General features: G+C 40.0%; 1 protein-coding gene across 1 annotated transcript in view; it reads left to right on the plus strand.

The window, feature by feature from the left end:
• Positions 1-550: 550 nt before the first annotated feature.
• Positions 551-18896, plus strand: part of LOC104624312 (rapamycin-insensitive companion of mTOR-like) — a gene marked incomplete at both ends in the record, with an annotated part of 19346 nt that continues 1000 nt past the window's right edge. The window contains 11 exons of the mRNA XM_010291651.1: positions 551-686; positions 1257-1456; positions 2468-2594; positions 10256-10420; positions 10861-10937; positions 11055-11133; positions 11974-12083; positions 15219-15306; positions 16730-16822; positions 17729-17835; positions 18544-18773. Of these exons, the coding sequence (XP_010289953.1) occupies positions 551-686; positions 1257-1456; positions 2468-2594; positions 10256-10420; positions 10861-10937; positions 11055-11133; positions 11974-12083; positions 15219-15306; positions 16730-16822; positions 17729-17835; positions 18544-18773 (1412 nt within the window). The remainder of the gene's footprint in view (positions 687-1256; positions 1457-2467; positions 2595-10255; positions 10421-10860; positions 10938-11054; positions 11134-11973; positions 12084-15218; positions 15307-16729; positions 16823-17728; positions 17836-18543; positions 18774-18896) is intronic.

Genomic DNA, 18896 nt, shown 5'->3' on the forward strand with positions numbered 1-18896 from the left:
TTCAGGAAATCTGAGTAAGAGTTGACATTTGCAGTCACTGTGTTATGCCTCAGAAATGCTTAAGGGAGGTGAATGAAAATACTGTTGCTAAATAAATATGGCCTTTTCCTGGCAGAACATAAAAATTATTTTTCAGGGTAGCATTAACTGTTATAGCTGAAGAAAAGTCATGTCACAGATTCTTTTTTAGCTCATTAAGTCTAGAGTGTATAGTCTTTGAAACTCGCCACAGGTTAAATTATGTCAGAATAAATTGTAAGCATGAGAATGAGGAGAAAGATATGGATTCCAAGAGCATAGAGTTTTTTACTTCCTTTTCTTCTTTTAAGTTACGGTGTAGAAAACGCTTTATAACACACAGTACAGCTGCCTCTGTGACATTGTGTCTGGATAGACTCATTACTGCTACCTGCTACTCTTAATAATTTTTGAAAATTTATTGCCAATAAGCTAATTTAGTGATAACATATCTTTTATACCAGCATTATTTTGAACTACGGGGCTGTCCTTGTCACACTGAAAAATAGCAAATTCTTTTTACTTTCCATAGGTTTGTAAGAAGATTGCTATATTTTTACAAGCCTAGCAGTAAACTGTATGCCAACCTGGATCTGGACTATGCCAAGGCTAAACAGCTCACTGTCGTGGGTTGTCAGTTTACTGAATTTCTTCTTGAATCAGAAGAGGTAAGAAATTTTTAGGTACAAAACTGGAGATAGAATGAGTAGTACTGCTGTATGCCAATTAAAGGAAATAACCTTAATTTTAGTAAAGACTTCTGTACAGTTTTGGTGTTAAATTTGAAATGATCAGTGTAATTAAGAAACATAACTTAAAATCTCGAATTGTCCAGATGAGACACTGGGGAAGATGACTGTGTTTAAGTATTTAATACAGCTTTATTAAATGTGACTTAGGGTTTGGAGGTTTTTTAATTTTGCTATATGTATCCTTCCTTTCTCTACCTCCTTCTTTCCTATGTGCTAAAGACTTCTATACCTCAGGCCAGAGGAAAATGTCCCTGAACAATCCTTTTCCTGGAAAGAACAAAATTGGTCCTAAGATGTCTCCAAGCTAAGCTCCTTTTATTTGCCTTGAACCTTTTTCTTTAGTCTGAATTGTTTGCCAGCCAGCAGTTCTATTTTGTATCTGTACTGTGTTTGTACATTTTTAAGAAATTTAAAACAATGGATTTCAGTAAAGAAGAGAGACCCCGTTCTGTTACTAGTAAATGCTATTATTCTTTGTTTTGTTAGGATGGACAAGGTTACCTGGAGGAATTAGTTAAAGATATTGTACATTGGCTCAACTCTTCATCTGGAATGAAACCTGAACGTAGTCTTCAAAATAATGGGTTACTAAATACCCTTAGCCAACATTACTTCCTGTTTTTTGGTACTCTCTCTTGTCACCCTCATGGAGTGAAAATGCTTGAAAAATGTAATGTGTTTCAGTGGTGAGTGTTTTTATTCTGTTTGAATTGTGCTTACAGGTATAATAGTTACAAAAATTGTATACTGTGCATGAGGACCACCATCTATAAAGCTGAAAACATGAAGTAAAGGTTCCCAGTTGGGGGAGGGCGGAATTTTGGTATGTTTTTTAAGAAGGGGTCTTTTAGTCTGTCATTACTGAACAGATTGAGGTGATTGAGTCACAGAATAGCTTACTTCTTCCTGTCCACACCTCTCTGACAGAAATCAGTATCAGGAAGGATGATACTGTACTAGAAAGAAAAAAAGAAAAAAACCAAACACACACACAAAAAAAAAAAGGGCAAAAACCACATAAACCACTAAAAACTGGCAGGTGTCACGTTGTTTGTGAAATGTGATGTTGCACCTGAACTTTAGTGCAGTGTATTTGAGTGAAGCTGTGGAGTTCAAAGTTTTGTTCAGCTACAAAAAAACTTACCTTCCAGTGGAAGTAAACTGGCTAGTGGCTAATACCAGTTTATTTTAAATGTAGTAAACTTTAAGTGAAAAATCAGGTGTTCTGATGTACTCTATTTTTTTTAAGTTGTTTTCATTGACTCTTAGAGTGCAAGTTTTTTACTGGCTTCGGAAAACTTGGTTTACAATAAAATCTAGACAGTTAATAGGACTAACCTTCTGGCAAGCTTTATACACAATTTTACAATGAAGAATTGTTGACAGAGCTTCAGGAACATTAATTTTTGTACTCATAATCACAAATTAAAGTATGCTGACAAAATTACTACAAAGCAATTATAAAAAATGTTGATTTGGGGTGGTTTTCCCTTGCAGTTTAGTGCATTATTTGGTCCCCATTTGACTAACAGCTGTAACAGTTCGAAGTCACTCCATTTCCTATGAAACCTTACTTTGTATCCTGTCTTTATAGAAATTAAAGTCTAAGTCAAACTACTTAAGTTTAAATTATTGGTTGAATGAATAAATTGGTTTGAGTGGGTTCAAATACTAATTTTTCTTTTCTTTTCCCTCAGTCTTCTTAATCTTTGTTCTTTGAAGAACCAAGATCACTTGTTAAAACTGACTGTTTCTAGTTTGGATTACAGCAGAGATGGGTTAGCAAGAGTCATCCTTTCTAAAATCCTGACAGCGGCTACTGATGTAAGTTCAATTCCGTTCCGTTGTTACTTGCCACTAGACTTTTTTTTTATCATTCAAAGTGTATGTCTTTATGATGCTGTATATCCAGAAATTTTTTTATTTTTGTATTCTGAGAAATGGAACTCCTACACACATAGCTTTTGAATTTTCTGTGGACTTCCCACCTTGGATTGTATTTGTGCTCAGAAATTCAAATATGAGGTTCCTCTCATGTATGAAGGGGGTTAAAGTCTTTAAATGCATAAACGAAGTGTAACATTATTGTCTAGGTCAGTGGACATCCTAAATCAGTGGTAAAGGGATTGTTTTGACAGAGATGTGTATTTCTAGTAGTAATAAATCGGTTAACCTTCCAGTGGTCATTATTACTTTAGTAATGATTGAGGTTGCTCTGGTGGAACTGAGCAGAAGCTGTAGCTCCTGGAATGAAAGGTGGTGGTTTGGAAATAGGCATTGGGATTTGTACTTCTGAATCAAAGGTGAGTGGAAATAAAATAGACTTATGTAGACTTGGGAAAGGAAGGTGTTGAACTTTCTAGAAGAGAGAAATCAATCAGGTGTAACATAGTAGACAAGCAAGTGTTGATGTCAGGGAAATGGCAATTACTAAATTGAAATCTAACTAGGAAAGAATTTTCATTACTTCAGGGAGAGCTATTCTTTTGTTGCCTGGACAAGGCAGAATATATTTTAGAGTGGATACAAGAGGGAGTAAGGTAAGTGCTAGCTATAAATGGCTCATTGTATTTTGGAAGAGGAGAGGGAGAGAACGAAATTGAGGCTATTTCTCTGACACTATCAAAGATATGATGATTCTTACGGTTAAAAAGTGGAGTCTGAAAGTAATGAAGATACTTGGGGTTGAAGGAACGACTTCTTGACAGAAGAGGGTAAAACTCCCTAGTGAATAATTTTTAAGTAATCTTTCAAGTAAGTGATGACTCTGATAGCCTTTCTCCAGAGTTTTATGCCTAGTCTGAGCAAGGAAACAGAAATTAATATATTGCAAGGACACATGCCTGTGTCTTTAATTATTAGACTCCTAAACCTCTGTTAGGTGACTTCCAGTTAAGAGGAATTTAGACTGTGGAACTTCATTTAGCTGTTTCTACTGAGATTTTGTATCAGTGGGTACTCCCTCCTGCCCCCTCCACCACCTTCCAGTTATTTTTACCTCGTAAAAAGGGGCCATATGTGGGAGAAGACTCCAGCATTTCAGTTTCTTCTAAATGCAGCTAGTTAACAATTGGAAAAAAGTCCAGGCATGCTGTCACAATCTTCTCAACAAAGTATACAGTTACACTAATTTGAGTCATTTTATTATGAATTAGTTTTGTGGTTTAGATTTTGGGAAAGATTTCTTGATTCTGATATGTAAAGTATGAAGACTCAAATTCTGTTTTGAGAGACATTCTTCCAAATGTTTTCAAGCATCCAGTACCACAAGCTTTATGTAGGTAGGAATGGGTCGATGTTCTCTCTGAATGTACTGTCCCAAGTATATACAAAGCCACAAAGCAGTTGAGAGCTATTGCTGCTCTTAGTGATGATAACTTAAAAATACAGTCTCTGCCTATTTGTAATTCAGCTTAATGAGCAATAGATAGTACACACTTTGTGTACCTCAGACATGGGTAGGATAGACATCGCTCTCTGGCACCTTAGCAATTAAGAAATCTTGTAGAGCCCTCAGGTTTACCCATTTCCATCCTGGTCTGTTTGGTGAAAAGGATTAGGGATCATGATTTGATTGCTGGCATTACCCTGATTATTTAAGGCCAGGTCTTGACAGATGTTGAAGTATAACTCTTTGGAGAAGGCTAAGAGACATTCTACAGGCTCAGAAATTTAAAAATGCGAATATTATAGCTCAAACTTAAATAATTAGTTTTAATGTTAGTGATCTTTCTTGCCAGATACAGTGATACCTTTTCACATCCATGATGTTTTAAGGTGTCAGCCTACATTAGTAGCCTGTGGCTACTGAGTTCTAGTGCTTCCATTTTGCAGTCTCTCATTGATGCATGGATCTAGCAACATTGCCTAGGGAAACAGCAGAGATTAAGTAACTGTCTATTTTCAACAGTCTCCTAAAATGTAAGAGAGTAGAAATTATTAGGATATATCTCAACTGCCATGCAATGACTTACTCTATAAGTAAAAGTGTAACCTTTCTCATATGTGCACAATGTGGATCAGTAGTCCTTAATAGCAGAGTTAAGTGTGCATTCAGGTATAGCAGGTCTCTAACCGTAGCAATCTCCAGGCAAGTTCATAGCTGAGATGTGTTGTGATGTAATTCTACTGTTTAGAATTCAGTGTTGCACTGGATGAGACTGTGCCCTGATTTTTGTGTGCTGCAATACCATGAGAATCTCTTCAATATTTTCTTTTAAAAAAAATCTGATAACAGATTTAAGAAATTTTAAAAAAACTATTTTTTGTTCATCACAAATGTAAATGAATCTTTTACTATCATGACACTAAAAAAGAAGAAAAATTTACTGCTTGAACCTCTTAAGTAGAGCCTGACTTCCCTTGTGATAAATATTGAAGCCTGAGGGATGGATAAAACTACTCCAGGCTGTTTTGTTTCATGAATTAGTTGAGCTGAGTATATCATAGGGAAATATTTTGTATATTTCATCAAAAAGAGGAAAATCACAAATGGAATGGATTGTCTTAGCCAGCAGAAATGGGTCTACATTTACATCAACCACAGAGGATTTATTTACTTCCTTAAGAACTTATTTTCCTGTTTTACTGTGTGCCAAACTGCATATGTTCTTATGGAGGAAACTGAACCGATGGGATTTTGAAGAGAAAACTTCACTAATTACTGCTTGACAGAAAGGCAAAATGTTGACTTGTCAAAGAACCCTGTGACAGTGCTTGGTGCATGCAATATTGCCAGTATGATCTCTTGGACAAAATGCTTGTCTTCAGAGTTTCTGGTGTTTGTGCTTCCAAAAGAAGATGAAAGCATAAAAAGCTAATCCAAAGGATAAAATCTTTTTATTATTCTGGTATAAACTGTATCATTAGTGGTGTAAGTGGTATTTTTGAGCAACTGCACTTGGCAAAACTACAAGTCTTTCCAGAAATTAAAATATTCATGTGAAGTGGAAATAGTTGTCAATTTTGGGAGTATAAGATAGCTGAAACAATATGGAAATACTGAACTGCCAGGTATTTGTATGGACAGTTCCACTGACTGAGAAGTAATTTGGAAGTACCTCTGTTTAGATGTTAGGGGAAGGTATCTGCCTTTTTCTGAGTTTTACAGTGAAGCAGTCTGGAATTCTAAAACAGCAGCAATGTCAAGAGCAAAAGAAAACATGCAAGGTTCATGCATGGGGAAAGAGGGGAATATCTGTTTCCTCAGATATCCTGTACACTGGTTTTCCTGTCAGTTCTCATCAAAAGTAAAAACACTCCAGGATTTTGCTTCATCTGGAAAAGCAATGCTGGGCTTTGCCAGCCTGATCTGGGGAATGCATACAGGTGATTTTGCTGCACAAAGGTTGTGGCTGTGCTTGAAGACTTTAGGACCATTGGAAATGCATGGAATGGTTTTGCAGCCCCAGGTCTGAGGTTTAAATGTCGTAGTCTGTTGAGCCATTCCTTGTTGTAAAGACCTTTTTCCGTACTTCAGTTACTTAAAACCCTGTTCTGCTGTTCTTTACACCTTTTTAATTGTTCTTCTTTTCCTTTCTGATGATGGTAGGAAAACCAGAATTGTACACAGTGTCCGAGATGTCAGCACACACTAGATTTACCTAGTGACAATGCTGGCACAATTTACTCTGTTTGCTTTCAGTGGTTTTGGTTGCCATTGAACTTCTAGCTAATGCTTCTACAGAACTAACTAAAATTAGCCCAAAGATCCATTCCCTGGGTGGAAAGAGTTGCTTCAGAGCCTGTTGTCTGTATAAAGCTGGGATTTTTTTTTTTTTTCCCTTTAGCTCATTGTTTCAAACTTATCTGCAGTGAATTTTATTTCGTACTTTATTGTCCCATCAGTGATGAGTTCCTTCTTATATTTTCCTTCTCCAAACAGAAAATAAAACTTGTTCTAATTCTGTACTAGCTATCTGGATAGATTAATTCATATCCAGGAAGTATTTCAGGAAGTACACATTATTAGCTTTTCTTCTCTGTACTGCAGTCAGTGTGGTTATACCAGTAACAACGATTCTTTATAGACGGATTTTAACACTTCAAACTCATGACATGGAATTCTGGTTTCAAATTATTGTGTTACACTGTAGGATTAACAGCTAGATCAAGTGATCATAGATTCATAGGATCCTTGGGTTGGAAGGGACCTTATAAGGTCACCTAGTCCAACTCCCCTGCAATCAGCAGGGACATCTTCAACTAGATCAGGTTGCTCAGAGCCCCAAGCAACCTGACCTGGAATGTTTCCAGGGATGGGGCATCTACCACCTCTCTGGACAACCTGTGCCAGTTTCACTATCCTCATTGTCAAAAATTTCTTTCTTTAAATTTAGTCTTAAATCTACTCTCTTTTAGTTTAAAGCCATTACCCCTTGTCCTATCACAAAAGCCTGTCCCCATCTTTCTTATAAGCCCTCTTTAAGGACTGGAAGGCTGCAATAAGGTCTCCCCGGCACCTTCTCTTCTCCAGCCTGAACAACCCCAACTCTCTCAGTCTATGCTCAGAGGAGAGGTGTTCCACTGATCAGTGTTGTGGCCCTCCTCTGGGCCCACTCCAACAGATCTGTGTCTTTCCTGTGCTGAGGGCTCCACAGCTGGATGCAGGACTCCAGGTGGAGTTTCAGCAGAGCGGAGCAGAGGGGCAGAATCTCCTCCCTTGACCTGCTGGCCACGCTGCTTTGAATGCAGCCCAGGATACGGTTGTCCTGTTGGTCTATGAGCATGCATTGCCAACTCATGTCCAGCTTTTCATCCACCAGTACCCCCAAGTCCTTCTCGGCAGAGCTGCTCTCAATCACTTGATCCTGCAGTCTGTATTGATGGTGAGGGTTGCCCCACCCATATACAGGACCCTGCACTTGGCCTTGTGAGGTTCACATGGGCCCACTTCTCAAGTTTGTCCAGGTTTCTCTGGATGGCATCTCATCCCTCAGGCATGTCAGCCGCACCACTCAGCTTGGTGCTGTGTGCAAACTTGCTGAGGGTGCACTTCATCCCACTGTCGATGTCATTGATGAAGATACTAAAGAGTACTGGTCCCAGTATGGATCCCTGAGGGACATTACTCATCACTGATCTCCATCGGGATGTTGAGCTGTTGACCTCTACCCTCTGGATGTCACCATCCAATCAATTCCTCATCTACCCAACAGTCCACCCATCAAATCCATCTCCCTCCAATTTAGAGAGAAGGATATTGTGGGAGAAGGATTTCTGCCTTACAGAAGTCCAGACAAATATCTGTAGCTCTTCCCTTGTCCACTGATGTGGTCACTCCATCATAGAAGGCCACTAGGTTGGTCAGGCAGGACTTGCACTTGGTGAAACCATGCTGGCTGTCTCGAATCACCTCCCTGTCCTCCATGTGCCTTAGCATAGCTTCTAGAAGGATCTGTTCCATGATCTTCCTAGGCACAGAGGTGAGGCTGACACGTCGGTAGTTCCCAGGGTCCTCCCTGCTACCCTTTATTAAAAATGGGTGCAGTGTTATCCTTTTTTCCGTTTCCAGGGCTTCACCTGACTGCCAGGACTTTTCAAATACCATGGAGAGTGACTGGGCAACTACATCAGCCAATTCCCTCAGGACTCTGGGATGCATCTCGTCAGATCCCATAGACTTGTACATGTTCAGGTTCCTCAGGTGATCTCGAACCTGATCTCCTATACAGCAGGAGGGACTTTGCTCCTCTTATTCCATCTTGCAGTCCATCCCCTTAAGAGGTGTGGGAAGAGAGACCACCAGTGAAGACTGAGGCAAAGACGTCAATGAGTACCTCAGCCTTCTCATCTGTTGCCAGTCTGCCAGTCTTGCTCATCACAGGAGTTACACTTTCTTTGACTTTCCTTTTCTGGCTGACATACCTGTAGAAGCCTTTATTATTCTTCTTTGCATCCCTTGCCAAGTTCAGCTCCAGCTGTGCCTTGGCCCTCCTGACTTCGTCCCTACAAACTGGGCAGCGTCCCTGTACTCTTCCTGGGATACTTGTCCCTGCTTCCACTGCCTGTGCATTTCCTTCTTGCCTTTGAGTTTGCCAAGCAGGTCTCCACTCAGCCATGCTGGTCTCCTGCCTTCCTTTCCCAATTTCTTACACCTGGGGATCAAGAGCTCTTGTGCTCTATGGAAAGCGTCCTTAAAGATCTGCCAGCTCTGTTGTGCTCCCTTGTCCCTGAGGGCAGTTTCCCAGGGGATCCTATTGACCCAAAGCCCTGAAGAGCTTAAAGTTTGCTTTTGTAAAACTCAGTGTCCTGACTTCACTCCTCACCTGCCCCACACCCCTCAGGACTGTGAACACCACCAGTGTATGATCACTGCGGCCCAGGCTGCCTCTGGATTGTCTGCATGCCAATCTTGATGTCACCAGTTAGCTCCCATGCATTGGTGACAGGCAGCTCCAGTATGGCATCCCCTCTGATTGGCCTGGCATAGGAAGTTATCCTCCATGTACTCCAGGAGTCTTCTGGATTGCCTACAGCTCCCTGTGCCACTTTTCCAGCAGGTGTTGGGGTGGTTGAAGCTCCCCAGCAAGATGAGAGAGTGTGAGTATGATGGCTTCTGTAGCTGGAGTAAGAAGGCTTCATCAATAGACTCCCCTTGACCTCCTCCCAAGGTTCCCTTTGAGTTATTCTCTGATTCTTACCCATAAGCTTTTGACCTGCTCATGGGTATTCTTTGGAGACAGCTCTTTACACTCTGTCTGTTTCTTGACATAGAAGGCAACCCCTCTGCCCTTCCTTCCTTGTTTGTCCCTTCTGAACAGCCTGTAGCCATCAATAGCTGTACTCTTGCCCTTGGTGAAGCCATGCTGGCTGTCTCAAGTCCCCTCCCTGTCCTCCATCTGCCTTAGCATAGCTTCTAGGAGGATCTCTTCCATGATCTTCAGAGGCACAGAGGTGAGGCTGACAGGTCCCTAGTTCCCAGTGTCTTCTTTTACACCCTTTTTAAAAAGGGGGGCAATGTTTCCCTCTTTCTAGTCTCCAGGGGCTTCACCTGACTGCCAGGACTTTTCAAATATCATGGAGGGTGGCTTCGCAACTACATCAGCCAGTTCCTTCAGGACTCTGGGATGCATCTTGTCAAGTCCCATAGACTTATGTATGTTCGGATTCCTCAGGTGGTCTTGAACCTGATCTTCTCTTACAGTAGGAGGGACTTTGAGGTTGGTAGTTCCCAGGGAACTACCAATTTATAACGTATTTTTCCTGCTAATCCTGGTGACTTTGGTGCCATCACAGTGAATGACTAATTGTTAAGGGCAATCCAAGGAGACTTGCAGCGACCAGATTGCTTGTGATCTGAGACTCCAAGTTTTCCATTTGATAAGATAGAACTAGCTCTCTAATAGACTGTAGTTTTAATACATAAGTTGCTTAACATAGCTACTTGCTGTAAAATACAGTAATTGAAATGTATTTTTAAAATTGATAAATCATAAACTACTATTTTTCTTCTATTCAGAAAAGTATTTTCCTTACTTTTGCAGAGCTGCAGGTTGTATGCAACAAAACACTTACGAGTATTACTGAGAGCAAATGTAGAGTTCTTCAGCAACTGGGGGATTGAGTTACTGGTGACACAGTTACACGATAAAAACAAAACTATTTCTTCTGAGGCACTTGATATTCTAGATGAGGCATGTGAAGACAAGGTGAGAATCCTTTCCCTTTTCAGTTGTTTTGGTGTGCTAATGTGTAAGCTGTTCCCCAACTGCTCCCCCAGGAGGAAAGTAAATGTAAGAAGCTACTGATCATTTCTTGATTGTCATTAATGGAATTCATAATAGTTTATAGCCACCCTTGCTGAAAATACTGCAGTATTAATGACAATAAAATGGAGACTTCTGGATCATGCTGACTTTTAAATATGAATTCAGACTAACCCACCTATCTTGATCATACTTTTTGTGAAGTAATATATTTAATGGCAGAAGGTATCTAAAGTGCATAATATTAGGATGAAATTAGTGCTGCTTAATAGCTCCTTTTGTGAAAAACTTGTTGCTTCATTGCTGGCAGGTTGTTATAATTGCTTTAGTTTTCAGAATTATGTAATGCTCAGATATGCTTTACGCATTTGTAATTATTTTAGGCCAATCTTCATGCCCTTATCCAAATGAAACCAGCTCTTTCTCATCTTGGAGACAAGGGTTTGCTTCTGCTCTTAAGGTAAATGTTGAATATGCTTTTTGACTTTACACTGTGAAAACAAACAAGTGTTTGTTTTTATTCAAATTACACAACTTGTTTTAAGTGGACTACTAACTGTGTGGTGTTACTTTACAGATTTCTGTCTATCCCAAAGGGATTTTCATATCTAAATGAAAGAGGTTATGTAACAAAACAAATGGAAAAGTGGCAAAAGGTACTGTTACAAATAAAAAGTATGCTTGATGTTAGAAGGAAGGGGGGTGTGAATATGCAGGTTTAGAAGATTGTTGCATATTCATATACATGCATTGCTAATGGAAACACATTTATTGCCTCAGTGACTTAGATTTTGCTGAAAAAGGTTGACATGGACTTAGAGTTCCATACTGCTCTATACATGCGTGCTTTTGGTTTACCCAGGCTTTTTATGTAGTTTTGATACTTCAGCAAATATGTCAGGAGTGTGTAAAAATGACTTTCTAAAATAGTTTTTCTGAAATGTCTTATCTAGAGACGTGTGTAAGGGAATACTACTTTTCAAGATACCTGTTACCTCTAGTTGTTGCTAATTAAAGTTGAATCTAGAGCTCATAAAGCTAGAATTAGCTTATGCTGTTAGGAAGGAGATAGGAATACTAGACCATTAAGAAAAATGCATCATTGTCATGACCAGAATAGTACTCTTCATATGTTATTTTGCTTTCATAATTGATTATAAGTGCTTGGTCTCATTCCTGTTGGCAATTTCTTGATTAACTTTTAAGATGTCACTTACTGAAATGCGCAGTTGTCTGTTGATATTATTTGAGGTAAAGTCAGCTGTGAAGTATTTCCTTCTTTCCTTTTTTAAAAAATTCACTGAAATATGGAATCAATTGTTCACTCTGTAAACTCATTGTATGTATGAAGTACAGTGATTTGGTGGGGCCCACCTTCAGATCATAAAGAAATTCAGCCTTCCTTAAGAGGCATTTCAATTATTCTTTCTTTATAAAGTACCATACTATCAAAAACACTAAATGTATCGTGTCAACCTTTGTCTGTCTTCTTTTAGGAATATAACTTAAAGTATGTTGAGTTGATTGAAGAACAACTCAATGAAGCACTTACAACATACCGCAAACCTGTTGATGGTGATAACTATGTTCGTCGGAGCAACCAAAGGTAAATTTGGGAAGAAGTGTCTTTGCATGTAAGCTGGTGGGACTGATCAAGAGAGCTTTAAACTAGAATCGATGGGGTAAGGGGATACCAACAGGATTGCAGTGGGTAAGCCGTGGATTGGCATGGCATCGCCTGAAGGTGGCAATGCTAGTGCAAACTTTTATGCTCCTCCTGGATGCACGGAATGTTCAGGAGCGTATCTGAAACCCTTGTACACCAATGCATGCAATATGAGAAACAAACGGGATGAACTGAAAGCATTGGTTTGTTCCCAGAACTACAATATCATTGGTATTAGTGTGACTTGGTGGAATGAATCCCATGATTGGAGTGCTGGGCTGTTCAGGAGGTATGAGCAGGGAAGGTGAAGTGGGTGTGTCATGCTCTGTGTAACAGACAGGCTTGATTTTTACAATCCTTACAGTTAGTGATGGTGTGATTAGGAGCCTCTGGGTGAGGATTAGGGGATACAAAACAAAGGAGATACTGTAATGGGTGTCTGCTACCAATAGCCCAGCCAGGATGTTAGCACTGATAAGTCATTCTGTAGGCAACTGGGAGAAATTTGGGGGATGGGAGCCCTTGTCTTTATGGGAGATTTCAATTTCCGAGACATTAGCTGGGAATATCATAGTGCTGTGACGAGCAGGTCTTGGAAATTCTTGACATTTGTAGGAGATAATTTCTTGTCACAAGGACTTGGTCAGCTAACTAAGAAAGATGCCATCCTAGACTTGCTATTAGTGAATAGAGAAGGACTTGTGGGAGATGTCATGGTACATGATTGTCTTGGACACAGTCATCATGAAATGGTTCAGTTTAGAATTTTCAGTGCAGTGAGGAAAAAAGAACATCAGGAGTTGCTACCCTGGACGTAAGGAGAGCAAACTTTAAGTTCCTCAGGGAACTATTTAGCAGAGAACCCTGGGAATTTGTTTTTGAGATCTCAGGAGTCCGTGAGTGCTGGTCAGTTTTTAAGAACCACCTTTTAGAAGCACAGGTGCAGGCAGTCCTGTTGTGTCTTAAGTCAAGCAAGTGGGGCAGACCAGCTTGGCTGAATAGGTAACTCCTCATGGAGCTCAGGATGAAAAAGAGCTTGTATGATCTCTGGAAGCAAGTGAGGCCAGGCTTCACAGGAAGATTACAGAGCTGTGGTTTGTACAGGGAGGGAGAAGGCACAAATGGCCAAAGCTCAATTGGAATTGAAACTGGCCCGTGTTGTGTCAGATAACAAGGATGGCTTTAAGTATGTTATGAGCAAGAGGGGGTCTAAAGAAAATACTGGACTGATACTTGCTGAAGATGGTCATCTGACTGATAAGATGAAGAAAAAGTGAAGGCATTCAGTGCTTTTTTTTGTCTCAGTCTTTAACAATACTAACAGACCTTGGGCTGCCCAGTCCCCTGAGTTGGAGGACCACAAGCATGGCAACAGTGACTTTCCATTTGTGGACATTGAAGTTTTAAGGGACAAGCTGTATCAGTGAAAGTTCACAAGTCCATGTGGCCGGATGGGATTCATCCCAGGGTACTGAAGGAACTAGCGATTGTTATGGCAGGACCCCTCTCAATCATCTACCAAAGGTCTTGGGAGTTTGGGGAGGTCCCTGCTGACTGGAAGCCAGCCAGTGGTACTCCACTTTCCAAAAAGGGGGTGAGGGAAGACCCAGGGATCTACAGACCTGTTAGTCTAACCTCAGTTCCTAGAAAAATTGTGGAGATGATGATGAGTACTGTTGAAAGGGATTTAAAGAATAATGCAACCATTAGGCACAGTCAGCATCGGTTCACAAAGGGAGAAGCCTGTTGAACTCATGTGATAGCCTTCTCTAGATAAGGTCACCCACCTAGTGCATGAAGGGAAGGTGGTGGATGGAGTTTTTCTGGGTTTTTAGTAAGACTTTGGATACTGTCCCTCACAGCACCCTTCTGGACAAGTTGTCAGAAGGGTTCATGATGCACTGTCTGAAGAACTGGCTGAAGAACAGAACTCAAAGGGTTGTAGTGAATGGGGCTCCATGTGGCTGGTGACGGGTCACCAGTGGTCTTCCTCAGGATTCAGTTCTAGGGTCAGTTCTGTTCAATAGAGTTATCAACGACTTGGATGCAGGATTTGAATGCACCGTTAGCGTGTTTGCTGATGATACCAAACTGGGAAGTGCTGTTGGCTCTCTTGAGGGACAAAGTGCCACGCAGAAGGAGCTGGGTAGAGTGAAGCATTGGGCAATGATTAATGGAGTGAAATTTAGCAAGTCGAAATGCCGGATTCTGCACCCAGAACGGAGTAATGCCAATCACAAGTATAATTTGGGAGAGGAGTGGCTGGAGAGCAGCCCTGCAGAAAGGCATCTGGAGGTGCGGGTTGACAGAAGTCCGCAGTGTGCCCTGGCAGCCAAGAGGACAAAAAGCATCCCAGGGTGCATCAAACACGGCATAAGCAGCCGGTCCAAAGAGGTGATTACCTGGCAGCGGTCAGCGTTGGCGCAGCCTCACTTTGAGAGCTGTGCGCAGTCCTGGGCCCCCAGTTTCAGAAGGTTGTGAAGGGCCTTGAGTGCGTCCAGAGGAGGGCAACACAGCTGGAGAAAGGGCTGAAAAGCATGTCCTATGAGGAGTGGCTAAGGACTTTGGGCTGGTCTAGTTTGGAGAAAAGGAGGCTGAGGGGTGACCCCATTGCTCTCTGCAGCTTCCTGAGGAGGGGTTGTGGGGAGAGAGGGTACTGCTCCCTATTCCCTGGTATCCAGTGACAGGACACGTGGGAATGGGTCAAAGCTGTGCCAGGGGAGGTTTAGACTGGACATGAGGAAGCATTTCTTCATGGAGGGGGTGGCCAAACATTGGATTGGTTGATTGGTTGATGCCCCAAGCCTGTCAGTTTGTAAGGCGTTTGCACAACAGCTTTAAAAACATGCTTTAACTTTTGGTCAGCCCTGAATTGGTCAGACATTGGATAAGATAATTGTTGGAGGTCCCTTCCAACTGAACTGTTCTTCTTGTTATGTTCTATTCTGTTCTCCAAAAGAATCCTCTTTGTCTGAAAAAACTCAAAAGTAACTTACTGCATTACAGTGAAGTGTAAATTATTTTAAAAGAAATATCAGAATTGCTGGTAAAGCATATGATTTCTCTTTCTGCCAGATTACAGCGACCACATGTCTACCTGCCAGTTCACCTTTATGGCCAACTGGTGCACCATAAAACGGGCTGCCATTTATTGGAGTCTCAGGTGAGGATAATAACTTTTTGTAACTTTATAATTTTTAACCTAACTTTAATTTATAACTTTATAATTTTAAAAGATGTATAGGGTCTGGCTGAGATGGCGTTAACTTTTCCCATAGCAGCCCTCCTAGTCCTGTGCTGTGTATTGGTAGCTAGACAGATGTTGATAATGCACCAGTGTTTTGGCTACTGCTGGGCAGTGCTCGTGGAGCATCATTCCTGCCCCCTGCCAGTAGGCTGGGGGTGGGCAAGATCTCAGGAGGGTACATAGCCAGGACAACTGACCCAAACTGATGAAAAGGATACCATATGACATCAGCTCAGCAATAAAAGCTAAGAAAAAGGCTGGGGGCAGGAGGGCGGAGGGAGAGTGTGGCATTTTTTATGGTATTTGTCTTCTGGAGCAACCACTACACCTACTGAAGCTTTGCTTCCTGGGAAGTGGCTGGATATTGCCTGCTGATGGGAAGTAGAGAATAAGTCTTTTGCTTTTATTTGCTTCCACACCTGCCCTTTTGCTTTTGGTGTATTAAACAGTCTATATCGTGACCCACAAGGTTTTTTTCATCTTATTTCTGCTCCAGCCCCATCCAGCTGAGAAGGGGAGTGATAGAGTGGCTTTTTGGGGGTGGCTTGGTGGGCATGTGGCATTCAGACAATGTCAACCCACCAAAAAGAGAGTACTATAATGCCTTTTAAATATGTTCTAAGAGAGATGGCATTTGAACAGTAATTGTGAAATAAGTTGATTATGAAAGTTTTAAGTTACATGGGGCCAAAAAGTTGTGAAGACAGTCTTTGCCATCTGGTGTCATGTAAAATTCTTTCCTGATACTGAAATATCAAATACCTTGCAACATTTTTCTTAAAATGGCTAGCAAAATCTTAGAATGGAAAGCAACTCACAGATAGAAATAATTTTTCACGTCTGTGTGTGAAGCAAAGTATGCATTGACAAGTAAAACTGTGCCTATCCTTTAATGCATACAAAAACATGGAGATGAGGGAATAAAATCTTCTTTCTAATCTCCTGAAAAGCTAAGAAAACAAACAGTAAGCCAGTTCATGGTTGCTTAAGTGAATTTGCTTTTAATATTGGCTTGAGAGATGATGTAATGAATTGAATATGATAGTTTAAAAGTTCAAGAGAAAGCTTATTGCAGTGTGTTAATCTGATTAATTAGTTATCTTTATAAAATCTGAATTAACTTGATGCAGTCAGTGGTTACATTAAAATTTTCTACATGCATTACCATTACTTTTAATTTGTGCTTATTTTTCCAGATACTACCACTGTTCGTTTTAGGGTGCGCACATTAAATTAGTGCTTTATCTTTTATTAAACATGAAAAAGAAACTGTTTGACTAAGGAGTCCGTTTCATTTTCAGCTGAGTTTTTGGTTTTTTTCTTTTGTTTTTCTCTTCAGAGTATTGTTACAGATCTGAGTTACACTATTCGTTCTCCAATGCTGGATAAGTGGGAAGGAATTAAGCAGCTGAAAGCAGCCCTTTGGGCCTTGGTTAGTAATAGCTTTACAAACTTTTTGCAGTTGTTTGAGTTCTGTTATGACTCTTGATTCTGAAATAACTAAGGAAAATGCTGTTACATCGTTAATTAGCGTTTTTATGTCATAAAATGTGTGGGTTTTTTGAAGTTGGTATTCTGTACCCTAACTGGTCTTTCAGGTGGAAATGGTTCACTGCACCCTTTTTGTTCAGACTTTTTTAATAGTCACTTTGTGTTTTTTCTTTTTTAATAAATAACAAGAACAGGTTGCCACATGTAGCAACAATATTAGTATGGAGCCAGTAGTTACAGGTTGCTGTGGTCTGATTTTAATGTATTTCCTGCAGTGGTCCAAAATTCAGTGTTTGTGGAAGAAACTTGTCTGCCACTCTTCATGTGTGTGAATACATATGGTCATGACACCCCTGGTACTTGGGTAACATGGTGAAAACCTAGTGTCCATGTTTATCCAAGCTACACTTCTAAATTTGCTTTGCCACCTCAACTGTTCATTTGCTGCTTCTCTTCCCCAAAGTTTATTTTAGAACATTAGTCCAATGACTATTACTGGAAGATACTGTAGGTATGTAATAAAATGCATGTGTAAGAGGAATGTAAAATGAGTAAACTTTATGAGTAAAGATCATACTGCTCACTGTAGTAGAATGGGTAAAATGAGGAATACGTGGTAGTTAACTGTGAGCAGTTTTAGGTATTATACGTAGTGTTCTGAGTCCTTTTTTGGATTTGCGTGACTAGGAAATGCCAGAAAGGGTGCTCAAATCTCTCAAGTCTTCTCTTTGAGAAGATATGGCTTGAAACTGTACTACCAACTTAACAAAAATGTCAAAAGCTTTACACTGATAGTGCTGAGATAATATCAAAATCAAAACTTATTTGACAAACTCTTTTATTCCAGGGGAATATTGGATCATCAAACTGGGGTCTTAACTTGCTTCAAGAGGAGAATGTAATTCCTGATATAATGACACTTGCCCAGCATTGTGAGGTTCTCTCTGTTAGAGGGTATGTGTATCTGATTTATACATAAAATTTACAGATGGTATTTGCCATAAGTTTTCAAATAGCCTTACCTGATTTACATAAATAGTTTTGCACTTACTTGGAAATCATTATGGATCATTACTTGGAAATCATTATGGATCATTGATCATTGGAGATCATTGATGACTGAGTATCAAATTCAGTCCTATACAATTGCAGAATTGTATAGGAAGTCTAAGTCTAAAAGAGCATGCAGTAAGCAAATGAAATCTATGAAAAAAGATGCATACTACTTTTCTCCTTTTTTAAAAAACAATTAAAATACTTGCTACTTACATTTCTGTTGGAATCAATTTATTATTCCATCATTTTTGTTATGTATCTTTCTTGAATCTTTAAAAGCATAATTAGGTGGTCTTTTGCCAAATATTGCTACTGTATTAATGTTTGACCTTTTTTTTTTAAAAGGTACTTTTCTACTTTATGTAATCGGGCTCTTGTAATAATTAGTTTTTATTTTTGAGTAGTGTATTGTTCCCAGATATTTTAGTACATTTTTTAATGTTCCATTCATTTACAAATAAAAATTAACAAAAAGCTACTTGGTAGTTTTGTGAAGTTTCTGCTGATTTTTTTTTTTTAAACTGTTTCCTTTCAAAAGAGAGTAAGTTTAGTTAAATTAGATGCTATTATTGTTGCTCTTTTTTTCTATATATACATTAAATACAGAACCTGTGTCTACGTGCTTGGTCTAATAGCCAGAACTAAACAAGGATGTGACATTTTGAAGCATCACAACTGGGATGCAGTGAGACACAGTCGTAGACAGCTGTGGCCAGTGGTCCCTGATGACATGGAGCAGCTCTGCAATGAACTATCTTCTATACCCAGCACTCTTAGCTTGAACTCTGAGTCTACAAGTTCTAGGCATAACAGTGAAAGTGAATCTGCTCCTTCAAGTAAGTAACAACAACAACAAAACAAATAAGCAAAACCCACCACAAAACAGCATTTTGCTGTTCTTCCCAACCTTTTGGCAGGATGAGGTTCAGGCAAATTGTGTAAAGGTGCTATTGCAAGAA

The sequence above is a fragment of the Phaethon lepturus genome, unplaced genomic scaffold (genome assembly GCF_000687285.1).
Source record: "Phaethon lepturus isolate BGI_N335 unplaced genomic scaffold, ASM68728v1 scaffold4267, whole genome shotgun sequence".
Taxonomy (NCBI): Eukaryota; Metazoa; Chordata; class Aves; order Phaethontiformes; family Phaethontidae; genus Phaethon; species Phaethon lepturus.